Below are 12511 nucleotides of genomic sequence, written 5' to 3'. Positions count from 1 at the left end.
CGTTGCTGCTGGAGTGCCGATGTATTCACTGGAGTGTGGCTTTCGTGCGGCCACCTCCCCTTCCTCCTCCTCCCCAAACACCTTATTTGCTTGTTTTTTGTTTTGTTTTTCTCTTGCTGTACATTTGCCCATATGCGTATCTGTTTTGTCGTCTTTCTCTCTTTCTCTCTTGATTTTTTGCTTCTTTAGCGTAAGGGGGAAAGTGGGGAAATGAGCCACGCAACGACGGATACCGTGGAGCAAGAGGACAGCCACGCTGGGTGTTTCTCTGACAGCGTTGGCATGCAGACTTATTCGTTAAACACCAGCTTAGGTGCGATGCACATCATGAGCCGAATAAACAACGAGATGAGTATGGTCGAGGATGCCGCGTCGGGCTCGTTTGGCGTGGTGAAGAAGGGGGTACTTGACCTTGACCAGCAGTGCTACGCAGTCAAGCAGACGAAACGGATAATATGCAGTGAAAGCGATCTCCAGCAGCGGCTGCAGGAGGTTTACGCCTTGAGTGCATGTAGTCACCCTAACGTCTTGCGTTACTTTGATGCCTGGGTCGAAGCCAGGGCCGTTTTTCTGCGCACAGAGTGGCTCCCAAACGGCTCGGTGGCAGAGTTTGAGAGGCCGTTGTCAGAGGCGCTTCTGCGCTCCGTGATACACCAAATAGCGTCTGCTCTACACTGGCTCTGGTGTCATCACATTACCCATAGAGACGTGAAACCAGAGAATATTTTGGCGCGAAAATTGGAGGACGGCACGTACGCCTTCAAACTCGCGGACCTTGGCCTTGCACGTCCTCTCTTTAAGGATCGCCCAGGGACGGGCGAAGAGTTCTGTGGGACAAACGACGACGATGGCGACCCGCGCTACCTTTCTCCGGAGGCCTTCACCCTCCCCGAATTTGCACAGCAGAAGGGCGAGGCGGACGTGTATGCGTTAGGCGCCAGCTGCGTGGAGCTGATGGGCGGTGACCCGGCGCTTGTTCGCACTGGCAACTATACGGGGAATTTTGGCATGTACAGCCCCGAACTACAGCAGCTAGTGCAGTGGATGACACATCCCGAAACAACCGAGCGCCCGGACACCTTTACGGTGGCGCTGTTGACGGTGGATCCTGCCCTACAATCTACGGAGGAGTTTGCCTTGCGAAAGTCGGCAATTGATGACCTTCGCGCGTCCGTCGCGGAGCTTGAGAAACAGGTTGCGAACGCAAACAACGACGACAAAGAGCAGTAGGGTCTGTTTGTTGGTGGTGGTGGTGGCGGTGGTGTATCTACCCGACGATTGTCGTCGTAACGTATTTTCTGGTCTATTTTATTATTTTTGTTTTTGTTACTGTCAAGGGAATCCAGCAGCATGGGGTGCCAAGAAAGCAAAAAGGTCAAAACCAAAATTATATATTATTCCCCTTCCTTCTTTCTTCTCCTTCTCACTTTCGTTTCCCTCCTTCTTGCCCCCTCCTCTTCTTGCGTTGTGCGCTTATACATGTGTTGCGCACACCTCTGCTGGATACAAGAGCAGGGATGGGGTCTGCTGTTGACGTGTATCCTTGGCGCGTACTGTTTTTCTCGCTTTTCCACTCAGGCCCTGGTGTGTCCGCACAGCATGAGCGGAGGAGGCTGTCCACTGTTTTTGTTCTGTTTGTTGTTTTTGTGCCTGTGTGCGTCTGTACCTGGCTTATTTTCTATTCCTTTTCTTCTTTTTTTTGATGCGCCGGCATTTGGCTTTTGCAGCGTTTATTAGGTGGGTAGGCAAGTTAGTCCTTTTTTTTTTGTATTGCTTTCTCCTTCACTTTGCCTTTACTTTTTTTTTGTTGTTGTTCCACGTGTCGATACCTCTCCAATGCAGTCAGATAACGGGGTACTGGTTGAATCAGCCGGTCAGCAGTATAAACTACAGACCCTCTCAGACTTCCGCAACTTCAAAAAATTTGCGCTCTCGGAGGAGGCCTGGAGCACGCACTACTCCGATGCGATCACGAAGGTGGAGTCCAGACCCTCGGAGGACGCCTCCGTCGGACTCAACATAGTCCGAGTTCGACGTGAGATGAAGATTCCGGGGGTGGACTTGTACGACAACCTCCACGACGCCGCCTACCGTGAGGTGTGGGACGAGAACATGATTGAGGGGTACAATATTGTGAAGCTGAATGTGAATAATGATATTGGCTACTACTCGGCCAAGTTTCCATGGCCAATGAAGAATCGCGACTTTTGCAATATGCGCTCGTGGATGGAGTTTACCAACGGTGAGTTTATCATATTTAACCACTCCGTCACACACAGCGAGTGCCCGACAAAGTCGTCGTTCATTCGTGCCCGGTCCATCCTCACGGGGTACCTAATTCAGCCCTTGGGAAGTGACGGATGCGTCTTGACGTACGTGACCCAAAGTGATCCCCGCGGCTCCATTCCACACGGCATCATCAACTTCACCGCGACCCGCCTTGTCCCAAAGGTGCTGACCAAGCTGGAGGCCAGCACCCGGGACTACCCGGCCTATGTTAGGCAGAACCACACTGTACCGCGTGAAGCACTGCCGTGGCGTACGCCAAAGGTGGATTGGGATAGTAAATGCAACTTTCCAGGTGAGGAGGTCACTTCGAATAACGCCACGCTGCTTCAGGAGAATAGGTCTCCAAGTGAGGCGGTACGGTATAGTCTGCGAGAAGGTGCGACAAGTATGCCAACGACAGCAACGCCGCAGGTCTCTTTTGTCACGCCTGAGGTTCAGATGGCAGATTCATTGTCACTGGCGCCGGTGGCACCCAACTTCAGCGATGATACAATAGCTATACAACAATACAGAGCACTCATGCAAGAGGCTGTAAATACAGTGGACAGAACATATTTGCAGGATACAAAAACGCCCGAGCTTTCTCAATATTTGACACGGCTGGCCTACATAATCGATGGAATTAGACAAACCACTCCGCATTGATAGCTCTCTGGGGGGATGACGATTACCTTAAACTTGATTCTTTCCTACATTTATGCTGAAGCCTTGCTGCGGGTCCTGCCAGGACGTCTTACAGATGTTGAATTTCTCTTCCGATGTAGAGAGCGTGACGATAATTCTCTTTTTTTTGTCTTCCTTCAAATTTCGGAGGGAAAGGCAAACAGAGAAGAAAACAACGAAAAAAAAAAAAGTACTTGCGAACGTGCAAGTTGCAGTTGCGGATGAGCGTAGAGTGTGTCTCTGGACCACCATTGCGGTTTTATGGAGACGTGAAGCTAAATTATATCAATAATAATAATTGGAGTGCTAGTAATCCTACTGGGAGAGAGAGTGCGACAGAGTGAGAGATAGTTATTATTATTATTATTTTACATGCTTGCACTTTTATGCTTCCGCGTCTTCTCTCCCTCTCTAACTTCCCCTTTTTCCGTTTATTGTTTTACCCTCTCTAATTCTCTCCCTCACTACGTGTGTGAGTTTGGGCATTTGTCCCGGGGACACCGAGGCCGTTTCTCATGGACGTTACGTTTGTTGTGGATTACGGCTCGCACACCGTGAAACATGCATGTTTTTCAAAGTCCGACAAGACGCTGGGGGTTGACGTTGGAGTGAGCGAGGCGTCCAGCATGGCGTACTTGGAGGATGCCCTGGACGTGGTCCCCCTTGGACGACACCTTGCAGAGTTGCTTTCAGACTCCTGTCCCGCGGAGGCTGGCCTAACGCTCTCGCTGCTCACGGATGTGTTGCTTCCGCAGTGGAAGCGAGAACTTATTTTAAAGTGCTGCTTTGAGTACTTGGATGCCAAGTGTGTGTTTTTAGGTTACGCTGCGGCCACGGCCCTCTTTTCTGCGGGGGAAACAACTGGGATGAGCATCGACGTTGGGTACCGTGGGGTGCGTTTTGTGCCTGTTGTGCACGGTATTGTTCAAACCTCGCTCTCCGCCGCGGTACAGTCTGTAGGTGCTCGCGGCACAGACCAAGTGTTGAGTCGCCATCTTCCAGAAGCGGAAGAGCCACTTCTTCGGGAGTTGAAGTCTTCCGCGTGCTGGGTCGGTGAGGAGTCTGTCGCGTTGCCGTCGCGTCTGACGCTTCCGGATGGCAACAGTCTGCCGTTTCCGCTTAGTTCTGCCGTGTGCAGGGAGGCCGGGGAGGCCTTGCTGTTCCACGCACCCCATATTAATGCTCCCTTTGCTCTGCACCATGCACACCAAAAAAGTTTGATAGAGTTCCCTTCCTTAAATCAGTGGGTGCTTTTTGGCGGTGCCTCCGTTGTGAAGGGGGTACGAGAGGTCGTTCGTGGCTCTTTGAGTCATGCCGTGTCGCCGTTGCACGTGACGCCGCGTCGGTTGCAGGTAAAGGTGCCCATGCATGCATCGATCTCAGGTGGTGTTATTCTTTCGCAGTTGAGCAGCTTTAAAGGCATGTGTGTCCACGCGGCGGAGTACGCGGAGGAGGGGCCGCACCGTTGCCTTCATCTGAAGGCTACCGATGGGAGGTGAATGCGGCCACGCATGGAAAGGGAGCAGGCAGGAGAAGCGTCCTTGGATCTGCCTTGTTGGAACGCCGTTCCCCTTTTCTCGCTCACTTACGCGGACCTTCTTTCTTGTGCGTGGGTGCATTGCGCCGCTGCGACTACTCCCTTTTTGCTGCTTTGCGCGCCAGATTGCCTCGCCGCTTGCCCTCCTCCCCCTCTACTCTCCTCTTCCCCTGCACTTGGTGGTTGCGGCCTCTTCCCCCGAAACGCGCATGCACTTATACCATCCGTATGGCAATGGATATATAGATATATATATCAGGGCGTCTGCCTCGCCCCGTCTCTTGGAGCCGCAGGATGCGGCTGCTGGGGGCATTTAAGCACCGTCTTGTTGCGCGGTATGAACTCATGCGCTCCCGAATGGCAATGCGTGGCCTTGCCGATCACGAATTGATTGGCCGGTACTGTGGCTTGGCACTCATTCCCTTCACGCTGTGCATTTGCGCCGGCACGATGCAAGGCTACGCGACAGACCGCGTGAAGGATGCTCTTTCCGAGCGTGGCAAATGACATGCATTGCCGCCCCTGCTCCCCCTTCTTTGCCATTTCTCAGTGTGCGTGTGTGTGTGTGTGTGCGGTGGGAAGACGCTGGCCCAGCCGCTCGGACAGCAGTTTTGACTCGGGGGGATTTATTGCCGCACACCTCTTCTCTGTCGCCTTCTTCCTTTCCACATGCATGCACAGCAAGGATAAAGTAGCGGAGGCAGTGAACGTTGGCGGCGCCGCACTGTCAGCCAAACAAATTATACGGGCTTACGCAGCTCTATACCTGCAAGCGAAGGAAGCGGCAAACCGGTGACAGCACAAAAGACGCCATGTTGTTGACCAGTGGCCGAGTGAAGCGGAAGAATGCGGCACCGACGCAAAAGACCAGTCAAACAAAGGCGTCCGTGGTGGACCAGCTCGAGGAGGCTCTACAGGCGCGGGATTTCTCCAAGGCCACCACGATGTTAGAGTTTTACAAGACAACAAACCAACCTGTTGGTGATCTCCCCATCAACCCCTGGCTAGCATACAGCGCATTCCACATGAATGACATTGGAAAGGCTCTTGACGTCTACACCGAGTTACTGTCTCTCGAAAATTGTGACCCCATGCACCACATTCACATGGGATGCTGCCACTTTGTGAATGGCTCCTACAAGGAGGCCGAGGAGTGCGCATTAAAGGGACCCAATTGCTCTCTGCAAACACGTCTGATGTTTCACATTGCACAAAAGCTCTACGACGAGGACAAGTTGCTTATCTATCACCAAAAACTGAAGGACACGGTTGAGGATCAACTTTCACTGGCCGCCGTACATTACTATCGTGGTCACTTTCAAGAAGCGATTGATGTTTACAAGCGAATTTTGCTTGAAACTCGGGAGTACGTGGCCCTGAACGTGTATGTTGCGATGTGTTACTATAAGATGGACTACTACGATGTTAGCCTCGAGGTGTTAAATGTGTACTTGCAGGCGCACAGCAACAGTGCGACGGCCGTCAACCTGAAAGCCTGTAACCACTACCGCCTCTACAATGGCAAGGCCGCGGAGGGGGAGCTGCGGGTACTTATCGAACTACAGCGGTCGACCTACAATGTAGAGAACGATATAGTGAAGCACAACCTGGTGGTTTTCCGTAATGGCGAGGACGCACTTCAGGCACTGCCGCCGCTGCTCAACGTTGTGCCGGAGGCAAGGCTGAATCTTGTTATTTATCAACTGCGTCACGACCAATTTGAGGAGGCCTACGAGTTGATCAAAGACCTCGAGCCCGTCTCTTCGCCCGAGTACATTCTAAAGGGTGTCGTCAACGCCCTAATTGGACAAAAACTTGAGTCCGAGGAACACCTGAAGGTCACCCGGGAGTACTTTAACCTCATAGGCACGGCTCAGTCTGAGTGTGACACCATCCCTGGACGACAGTGCATGGCCTCGTACTTTTTTCTGCTTCGTGACTTCCCCAACGTACTCCTGTATCTGCGCTCCATCAAACCCTACTTCATGAACGACGACACATTCCTGTATCTGTACGGCATCGCCTGTGCTGGAACCGGCAACTTCGCTGAGGCGGAGGATTCGCTCACGGCGGTTCGCTCCGAAAAGGTGAAGGCGGAGTTTAGCTACACCAGCTGGCTAATGCGCTCCCACATCATGAACAAACACGCAAAGCGAGCCTGGGACATTTACCTAAAAATGGAGACGAGCGCGGAGTCCTTTAACATTTTGCAGCTCATGGCAAACGACTGTTACAAGGTCTGCGCTTTCTACTACGCTGCCAAGGCCTTTGACGTCCTAGAACGCCTTGACAATGCCCCTGAGTACATTGAAGGCAAAAAGGGCGCCTGCATTGGTGTCTTCCAACAGGTGTTTGCCAATCAGGAGCCTGTGGACTCCCTCTTTGACGTTGTGAAGATGCTGGAGTCAAGTGTGCAGCAGCACGCCAGCGAGCCGCAGATTGCGCAGCAGTTTGAAAGCATCCTGAAGGTGATGAAGGACTGGCTCAAGGAGAGCAAGGCCAAGCGCAAGTAGAGAGTGGTCCCAGCACCAGGAGGCCGCGGCCGAACACGGACGAATGCATCAACACCACCAAGAACATTGAGAAGGCAGCGAACAAACCAATTAGAAGAAAAAAAGCAACAGCATGACGTTACTGCAGAGAGGCGGAGAATGGAATGAAAATACAAAAAAAAACAAACAACAACAACAAAAAGAGGTAGGAATAACCGGATAGTGGTGGGGTGGGAGTGAGAGAGAGAGAGAATGAGAAAGACTGAAAACGTCCATGCAACATTGCCAATGTATCTCATTACCTCCCCACCCCAACTGAGGAAGGGAGAATTACGATTCGTAGTGTCTTAGAGCCGAGTATTCTGCTTTTTTTTATTTTTTATTTTTCCTCTTGTTTCCCTCGGAGACCAATTACTTTTGCGTTTCTGTCTGCTTCTCCGAGGAGATATATACGTGGCATAGCTACACAGAGAAAATGTGTATAGGACAATGATAGAGTTGAGCTCCATTTATTTAGGCGGTGTAGATGTCCACGGACGTGTGTTTTACGTTTCATTCATCTCCACCCCTTTGATGATTACAATTCTTTGGGGGTCGGATGCCCCCCCCCCTCCCTCCCGCCATTTTTTATTTTGTTTTTGTTTATTATTTTTGCTTGTTGCCCTTATTGTTTTCGTCCTGGCTGCTTGGGAAGGGAGGCTGCCGAGGTAAATGATTAGGCATGGCTTCTTTGACGCCCCATCGACACTTGACCCGTCCTCGGAGGTCCTGAAGGCCATGCACGCATTGTACTGGCGTGGCGGTTTTCTTGGCACCTGCGTCGCGGTGCTGCCACGTGTTTTGGTGACGGCGGGGCACCACTTCAACGCTGTGAAGGATGACGTGGGCGATTTCGCCGTGCGCCACCCAGACATGCCAGAAGCCCGCGTCGAACATGCGTTGAAGGATGGGGCCAACGACATCCTCGTCCTCTGGGTCGACACCGACCTCGATCACATCCCCCTGCGTGGTTTTCTCCCCCCTCTCCAGGCGCGTGTCGCCACGGTGTGGCTCTCGACAAAGTGGCCGCACGAGACGATCGTCTCGCCAGGGGTTGTGATTGAAAGCACGCTGCTCAGCTGCGTCGCGCGCGGGACGGTGAGCACCAGCGGCTCCAGCGGGGCTCCTGTGATAGACCACTTTGGGGACCACGTTGTGGGCATGCACCTCACCTCTAATACTCGCGATGGCTCTCGGGTATCGGGGTTCATTCCGGCGCGCAAAATTGTGTCCGTACTTGCGGAAATGGGTGTCAGCTGCCGTGCGGATTGACAGTGAAGGGGAATAAGAAGAAGAGTCCTCTGTTGTGCCTTTGCGCCTTCTTTTTTCCGTCATCCAGGGAAGAACAGGAATGAAAGGATCACAGAATATATATATATATATATATATATATATCTTTTTTTTCATTCTTTTTTGCTATTCTTGTTGCTTTCCACTTGTCCGTATTATTATTATTATTATTATTTTCTTTTGCGTTCATGCTGCATCAACAGTCTCGCACGCATCCTTCGCGTCGTGTGTGGGCGTTGCTTCTCAGTTTTTTTTTCTTTTTGGTGTGCAGGAGGGTGAATGCGATGTCGTCGGCCAACACGCCTGTCATATACGAAGCGGGGGAGGGTGTCGGAGGCCCCTTCTCCCTCCTCCCAGAAGAGGTGATTGCCGGGGGCGCCGCCGGCTTCGTGGAGCACTTCGCCATGTTTCCGTTTGACACGATCAAAACTAGAATACAGAGCGGGAGCTCGCCGAGCATTGCCGCCGCCCTGCGTCACGTGTGGCGTAGCGAGCCTCTGACGCATCTCTACCGTGGACTGCTCCCGATTCTCGTCTCGGCTGTCCCGTCGCACGGGGCGTACTTTGGCGCGTACGAGTCGGCAAAGCGTGTGTTTGGGGAGGAGACAAACACGTCTATTATGCTCTCCTCGAGTTGTGCGGTGGCGGCGCACGACACCATCGCCACTCCCTTTGACGTGGTGAAGCAGCGGATGCAGATGGACAGGACGAGGCGATTCACGTCTTCGCTGCGGTGCGCGCAGCACGTGCTTGCGGAGGATGGAACCCGCATTTTTTTCGTCTCGCTGCCCACGACAATATTGATGAACGTGCCGCACTATGCGGCGTACTGGACGGTGTATGAGGGCTTCCTCTCCTTTCTAGGCGGCGGGCGCCGCGACAAGGAGAACGAGCTCGCGATGGAATACGTGGCGGCCGCCCTCTTAGCCGGCACCACGGCGTCCATAGTTTCCTCCCCGTTGGATGTGGCGAAGACCCACCTGCAGCTGGGGAAAGAGTCCCGTGTTTTGTCGGTGTTTCGAAATATTATTCGAACCCGCGGCGTGCGCGGATTCCTTGCTGGCGTCTCTGCGAGAATCATGCACACTGCTCCCTCGGGCACGCTGATGATGTTCACGTACGAGATGACCAAAAAGGCCCTGGAGCGACGCTGATGCACCCACACGTGGTCCTGCTTACTTACAGGTATATTTACAAACAGTGTAATTGGCGGGGCGAGCGTTCTGCAGCCTCTGCGTTAAACAAGCTAAAAAAAATTTAAAAAAAATGGGAAAAAGTGAAGCAAAGAAAAACGAAGCGAAAAAAAGAAGAAGAACAACAACGCAGTGAAATCACCCACCCACACTCACATACACGCACATACACACGCAGCGAGGTGCTAAACAAGACTAAGGCAACAACACCAAGAACCAAGTAACCGTAATGAATACGGGGGTAATTACCGCGTACACTAAAAGGCCAGGATTGCTGCTTCCGTCGTCTGACCGCGGGAACTAATATACTTCCGCTTTATTTTCCTTTCTGTATAGACTTTTCCTAACCACTTCCATGGAGGACGGGACTGCTAGTTCGCGTAGTGCTTAAAGATGAAAAAAAAAAAAATGTTTGCGTGTGTCTCTGTCTTGATCTTCTTCTACCCCTGCGTGGCCGCGTGCAATCTACGTGGTAGAATGAACAGCGGGGGCGCCGTGGAGCGCCAAGCGAAAGGCAGAAAAGAAAAGAAAAAACTGATGCAACAACACAACGATGATGGGTAAGAATCAAACACAACTGGCATTTTTTCGCGATATAAGCGAACTGATGCGCCAAACGCTTTTCTTCTCTGCTTGCTGAGTGTGGGTTTCACTTTTGGGGAGTTGCGTTAAAACCCAATGCCTTGTTCAAAAAAAAAAAATGGCGCTGAGGATACCATCTCCATTCTTTTGTGTCTCCTCACGCCTTGGATTCATTTTTTTTTATTCCCCTTGATTTTTCCTCTCGGGTTTCTTATTTTTTTTACACTCTCTCGCTCTCGCTCTCGCTCTCTCTGGCAAAATGACTGTCAGCGTGTAGGCGACCATGTCTGGCTCCCGGGCCCTTCGCCGTCTTCTGTACGTTGATGCGGAAGATGGCGCTGTTGCCCGTCGTGGCTACCACTTCGGTGGAACTTATGAGCCGCTGCTGTACTCGGCTCTCCTCGAACAGCCTGCAGGACTACAGCCACGTAGCGGATTTCGTGTGGCCTGTTCCTGTTTGTTCGGCTGCTTTGTCGGATGTCTTACCATGAAGGCAAGAAACATGGAGCGATGGTGGTTGGGTTTGTTCTTTATGTGTGGTATGTACTACAACGCGGTGAAGGCGCACAAGGTGAACAACGGCCTGGTTGGACATCAAAGCGGCTTCTTTGCCGCTGGGATGGGAATGCTGGGGTGCGGCTGTCGTTTAGTTGTGCACGCAGGTAGCGCCAAAATCAACAGGCGACTTCTCTGTTTGTTTGCCACCCTCATGTGGTATGAAGTTGGCCGGTACCACCTCTGGGCGGAGCACGCCTCGGAGTTCCGGCACGAGGTCACACCGGAGCGGACATATGACCTGTTGGCGGAATTTGTTCCGCAGGAAACGGAGACCGAATTTCTTCCCTACCGCTCTGTGTCATCAGAAATGACACGACAACAGTGAAAGTACTGACATCTTTGCATGTTTCTCGCTTTACAGCAAATATATATATATATATCTTCTCGCTGGTGATAAGGCATCTGGCGCCACTTCCTATTGTTTGCTATTGTTGCTATTACTTTCTGTCTGTCATGGGAGTAGCTGCAGGCGCCGTGGAGGAAGCATATGGAGGTTTTTTTGCTTCTTATTTTTGTCATTTCATTCCTTTGTTATGGCCGTTATTGTTGCCATTTTCCGCGGCTCCGCTAGGAAACGCGGAGTGGAGACCCAAGGAAGCCCCGGGAGTGGAGACGAAGAAGAGAAAAACTTGTGCGTATTGTGTGTCAGTGTGCAAGATGCCAAGCAGCGTAATTTTGGACCATGACGGTGGCCACGATGACCTGCTTGCCTTGGCACTCCTCCTTGCCCACCCAGAGAAGGTGCGGCTCATTGGCTGCATCTGTACCGATGCGGATTGTTTCGTGGATGACGCATTTAGCGTCACCGGGAAGGTTATGAGCCTTGTTCACACTCGCGCAAAGGTGCCTCTCTTTCCCATCGGTGTGTCCTCCTTTCGTGGCGTGAATCCCTTCCCGTCGCTGTGGCGCAGCCATGCAAAGAACATGGATGACTTGCCCTGCCTGAACCTCCCCGAGCACGTCGCGCTGTGGGACAAGGTGAAGGCCGAGAACAGGAAATTGGTGGGTGAGCAGCTGCTCGCAGACCTGGTGATGAATTCACCGGAGAAGGTAACCATCTGCGTGACGGGACCACTCTCCAACGTGGCGTGGTGTATCGAGAAGTATGGGAGTAAGTTTACGGATAAGGTGAAAGAGTGCGTCATCATGGGCGGCGCTGTCGACGTTGGCGGTAACGTTTTCGAGTCCACCAGTGACGGCACGGCAGAGTGGAACATTTACTGGGACCCACCAGCGGCGAAGGTGGTGCTTGCGTGTCCGCACATGCGCAGTGTTCTTTTCTCACTTGATTCGACGAACCACGTCCCTGTAACCTCGTCCCTTGTGCAGCGCTTCGGCTCCCAAAACGAGTGTCTCCTTTCGCAGTTTGCGGGGTCTGCCTGGGCCATGTGTACGCACTATGAACTTATTCGCCCGGGCGATGGCTACTACGCCTGGGATGTGCTGACTGCCGCCTACGTGCTCGACCATAACTTGGCGGAGGTTGAGCCGATTGCATTGGAGGTGGAGACAAACAAGACGAAGAGCGAGGGACGCACGTTTCGTTCCACGCAAGGAGGTCCTTGCACCTATGTTGCCAAGCACGTCAAGGCAGACATGTTTTATGACATGGTGCTCTCCAGTATGCGCTGTTGCTAAAACCCTGCAAGCAGCAGGAGGCGTGGAGGCACATAAGTGAATTAGAATACCAGGACAGCGGCCCAATTTTTGAACTAATAGGACAGGAAGTGGACTCCTGCTTAATGGACCTAGGAATTTTTGCCCCCTCTTTTTTTTTTTGCCCTTTAAAATTTGGCATCGATGGCGTATGGGTGTGGTGAGAGGGAAGGAAGAAAAGCTGCGAGTGCGGGGGAAGAACGAGGTGGTTG

General features: G+C 52.3%; 8 protein-coding genes across 8 annotated transcripts, besides 14 other annotated features; all 8 read left to right on the top strand.

Moving 5' to 3' along the window:
- Nucleotides 1-151: 151 nt before the first annotated feature.
- Nucleotides 152-187: a sequence feature (A-rich).
- A 23-nt stretch (nt 188-210) lies between these two features.
- On the top strand, nt 211-1230 carry Tco025E_07232 (protein kinase; the record flags this gene model as incomplete). Its single annotated transcript, XM_029374098.1, has 1 exon — nt 211-1230. One exon carries the CDS (start codon nt 211-213, stop codon nt 1228-1230), a length of 1020 nt encoding a protein of 339 aa, XP_029225778.1.
- An 8-nt stretch (nt 1231-1238) lies between these two features.
- Nucleotides 1239-1264: a microsatellite.
- A 492-nt stretch (nt 1265-1756) lies between these two features.
- Nucleotides 1757-1816: a sequence feature (A-rich).
- A 20-nt stretch (nt 1817-1836) lies between these two features.
- On the top strand, nt 1837-2934 carry Tco025E_07231 (uncharacterized protein; the record flags this gene model as incomplete). The annotated part of the gene is made up of 1 exon (XM_029374097.1): nt 1837-2934. The coding sequence occupies one exon, from the start codon at nt 1837-1839 to the stop codon at nt 2932-2934; it is 1098 nt and encodes a 365-aa protein (XP_029225777.1).
- A 340-nt stretch (nt 2935-3274) lies between these two features.
- Nucleotides 3275-3303: a microsatellite.
- Nucleotides 3304-3323: a microsatellite.
- A 144-nt stretch (nt 3324-3467) lies between these two features.
- Nucleotides 3468-4451, top strand: Tco025E_07230 (actin-like protein; the record flags this gene model as incomplete). Its single annotated transcript, XM_029374096.1, has 1 exon — nt 3468-4451. One exon carries the CDS (start codon nt 3468-3470, stop codon nt 4449-4451), a length of 984 nt encoding a protein of 327 aa, XP_029225776.1.
- A 587-nt stretch (nt 4452-5038) lies between these two features.
- Nucleotides 5039-5061: a microsatellite.
- Nucleotides 5062-5301: 240 nt separating this feature from the next.
- Tco025E_07229 (tetratricopeptide repeat protein 26) lies at nt 5302-7002 on the top strand (the record flags this gene model as incomplete). Its single annotated transcript, XM_029374095.1, has 1 exon — nt 5302-7002. One exon carries the CDS (start codon nt 5302-5304, stop codon nt 7000-7002), a length of 1701 nt encoding a protein of 566 aa, XP_029225775.1.
- A 146-nt stretch (nt 7003-7148) lies between these two features.
- Nucleotides 7149-7183: a microsatellite.
- A 32-nt stretch (nt 7184-7215) lies between these two features.
- Nucleotides 7216-7243: a microsatellite.
- Nucleotides 7244-7604: 361 nt separating this feature from the next.
- Nucleotides 7605-7658: a sequence feature (A-rich).
- Nucleotides 7659-7692: 34 nt separating this feature from the next.
- Tco025E_07228 (putative trypsin-like cysteine/serine peptidase) lies at nt 7693-8292 on the top strand (the record flags this gene model as incomplete). The annotated part of the gene is made up of 1 exon (XM_029374094.1): nt 7693-8292. The coding sequence occupies one exon, from the start codon at nt 7693-7695 to the stop codon at nt 8290-8292; it is 600 nt and encodes a 199-aa protein (XP_029225774.1).
- A 95-nt stretch (nt 8293-8387) lies between these two features.
- Nucleotides 8388-8415: a microsatellite.
- Nucleotides 8416-8463: 48 nt separating this feature from the next.
- Nucleotides 8464-8485: a microsatellite.
- A 109-nt stretch (nt 8486-8594) lies between these two features.
- On the top strand, nt 8595-9464 carry Tco025E_07227 (mitochondrial carrier protein; the record flags this gene model as incomplete). Its single annotated transcript, XM_029374093.1, has 1 exon — nt 8595-9464. One exon carries the CDS (start codon nt 8595-8597, stop codon nt 9462-9464), a length of 870 nt encoding a protein of 289 aa, XP_029225773.1.
- Nucleotides 9465-9580: 116 nt separating this feature from the next.
- Nucleotides 9581-9631: a microsatellite.
- An 11-nt stretch (nt 9632-9642) lies between these two features.
- Nucleotides 9643-9680: a microsatellite.
- Nucleotides 9681-10310: 630 nt separating this feature from the next.
- Nucleotides 10311-10338: a microsatellite.
- Nucleotides 10339-10368: 30 nt separating this feature from the next.
- Nucleotides 10369-10968, top strand: Tco025E_07226 (uncharacterized protein; the record flags this gene model as incomplete). Its single annotated transcript, XM_029374092.1, has 1 exon — nt 10369-10968. The coding sequence occupies one exon, from the start codon at nt 10369-10371 to the stop codon at nt 10966-10968; it is 600 nt and encodes a 199-aa protein (XP_029225772.1).
- A 332-nt stretch (nt 10969-11300) lies between these two features.
- Tco025E_07225 (inosine-adenosine-guanosine-nucleoside hydrolase) lies at nt 11301-12281 on the top strand (the record flags this gene model as incomplete). Its single annotated transcript, XM_029374091.1, has 1 exon — nt 11301-12281. One exon carries the CDS (start codon nt 11301-11303, stop codon nt 12279-12281), a length of 981 nt encoding a protein of 326 aa, XP_029225771.1.
- Nucleotides 12282-12511: the final 230 nt, after the last annotated feature.

Source organism: Trypanosoma conorhini, assembly GCF_003719485.1.
Source record: "Trypanosoma conorhini strain 025E chromosome Unknown Tco_14.4_contig_00542, whole genome shotgun sequence".
In the NCBI taxonomy this organism is placed as follows: Eukaryota; Euglenozoa; class Kinetoplastea; order Trypanosomatida; family Trypanosomatidae; genus Trypanosoma; species Trypanosoma conorhini.
Note: the sequence above shows the minus strand (reverse complement) of the source record. Positions and strands in the feature narration are given on the sequence as shown.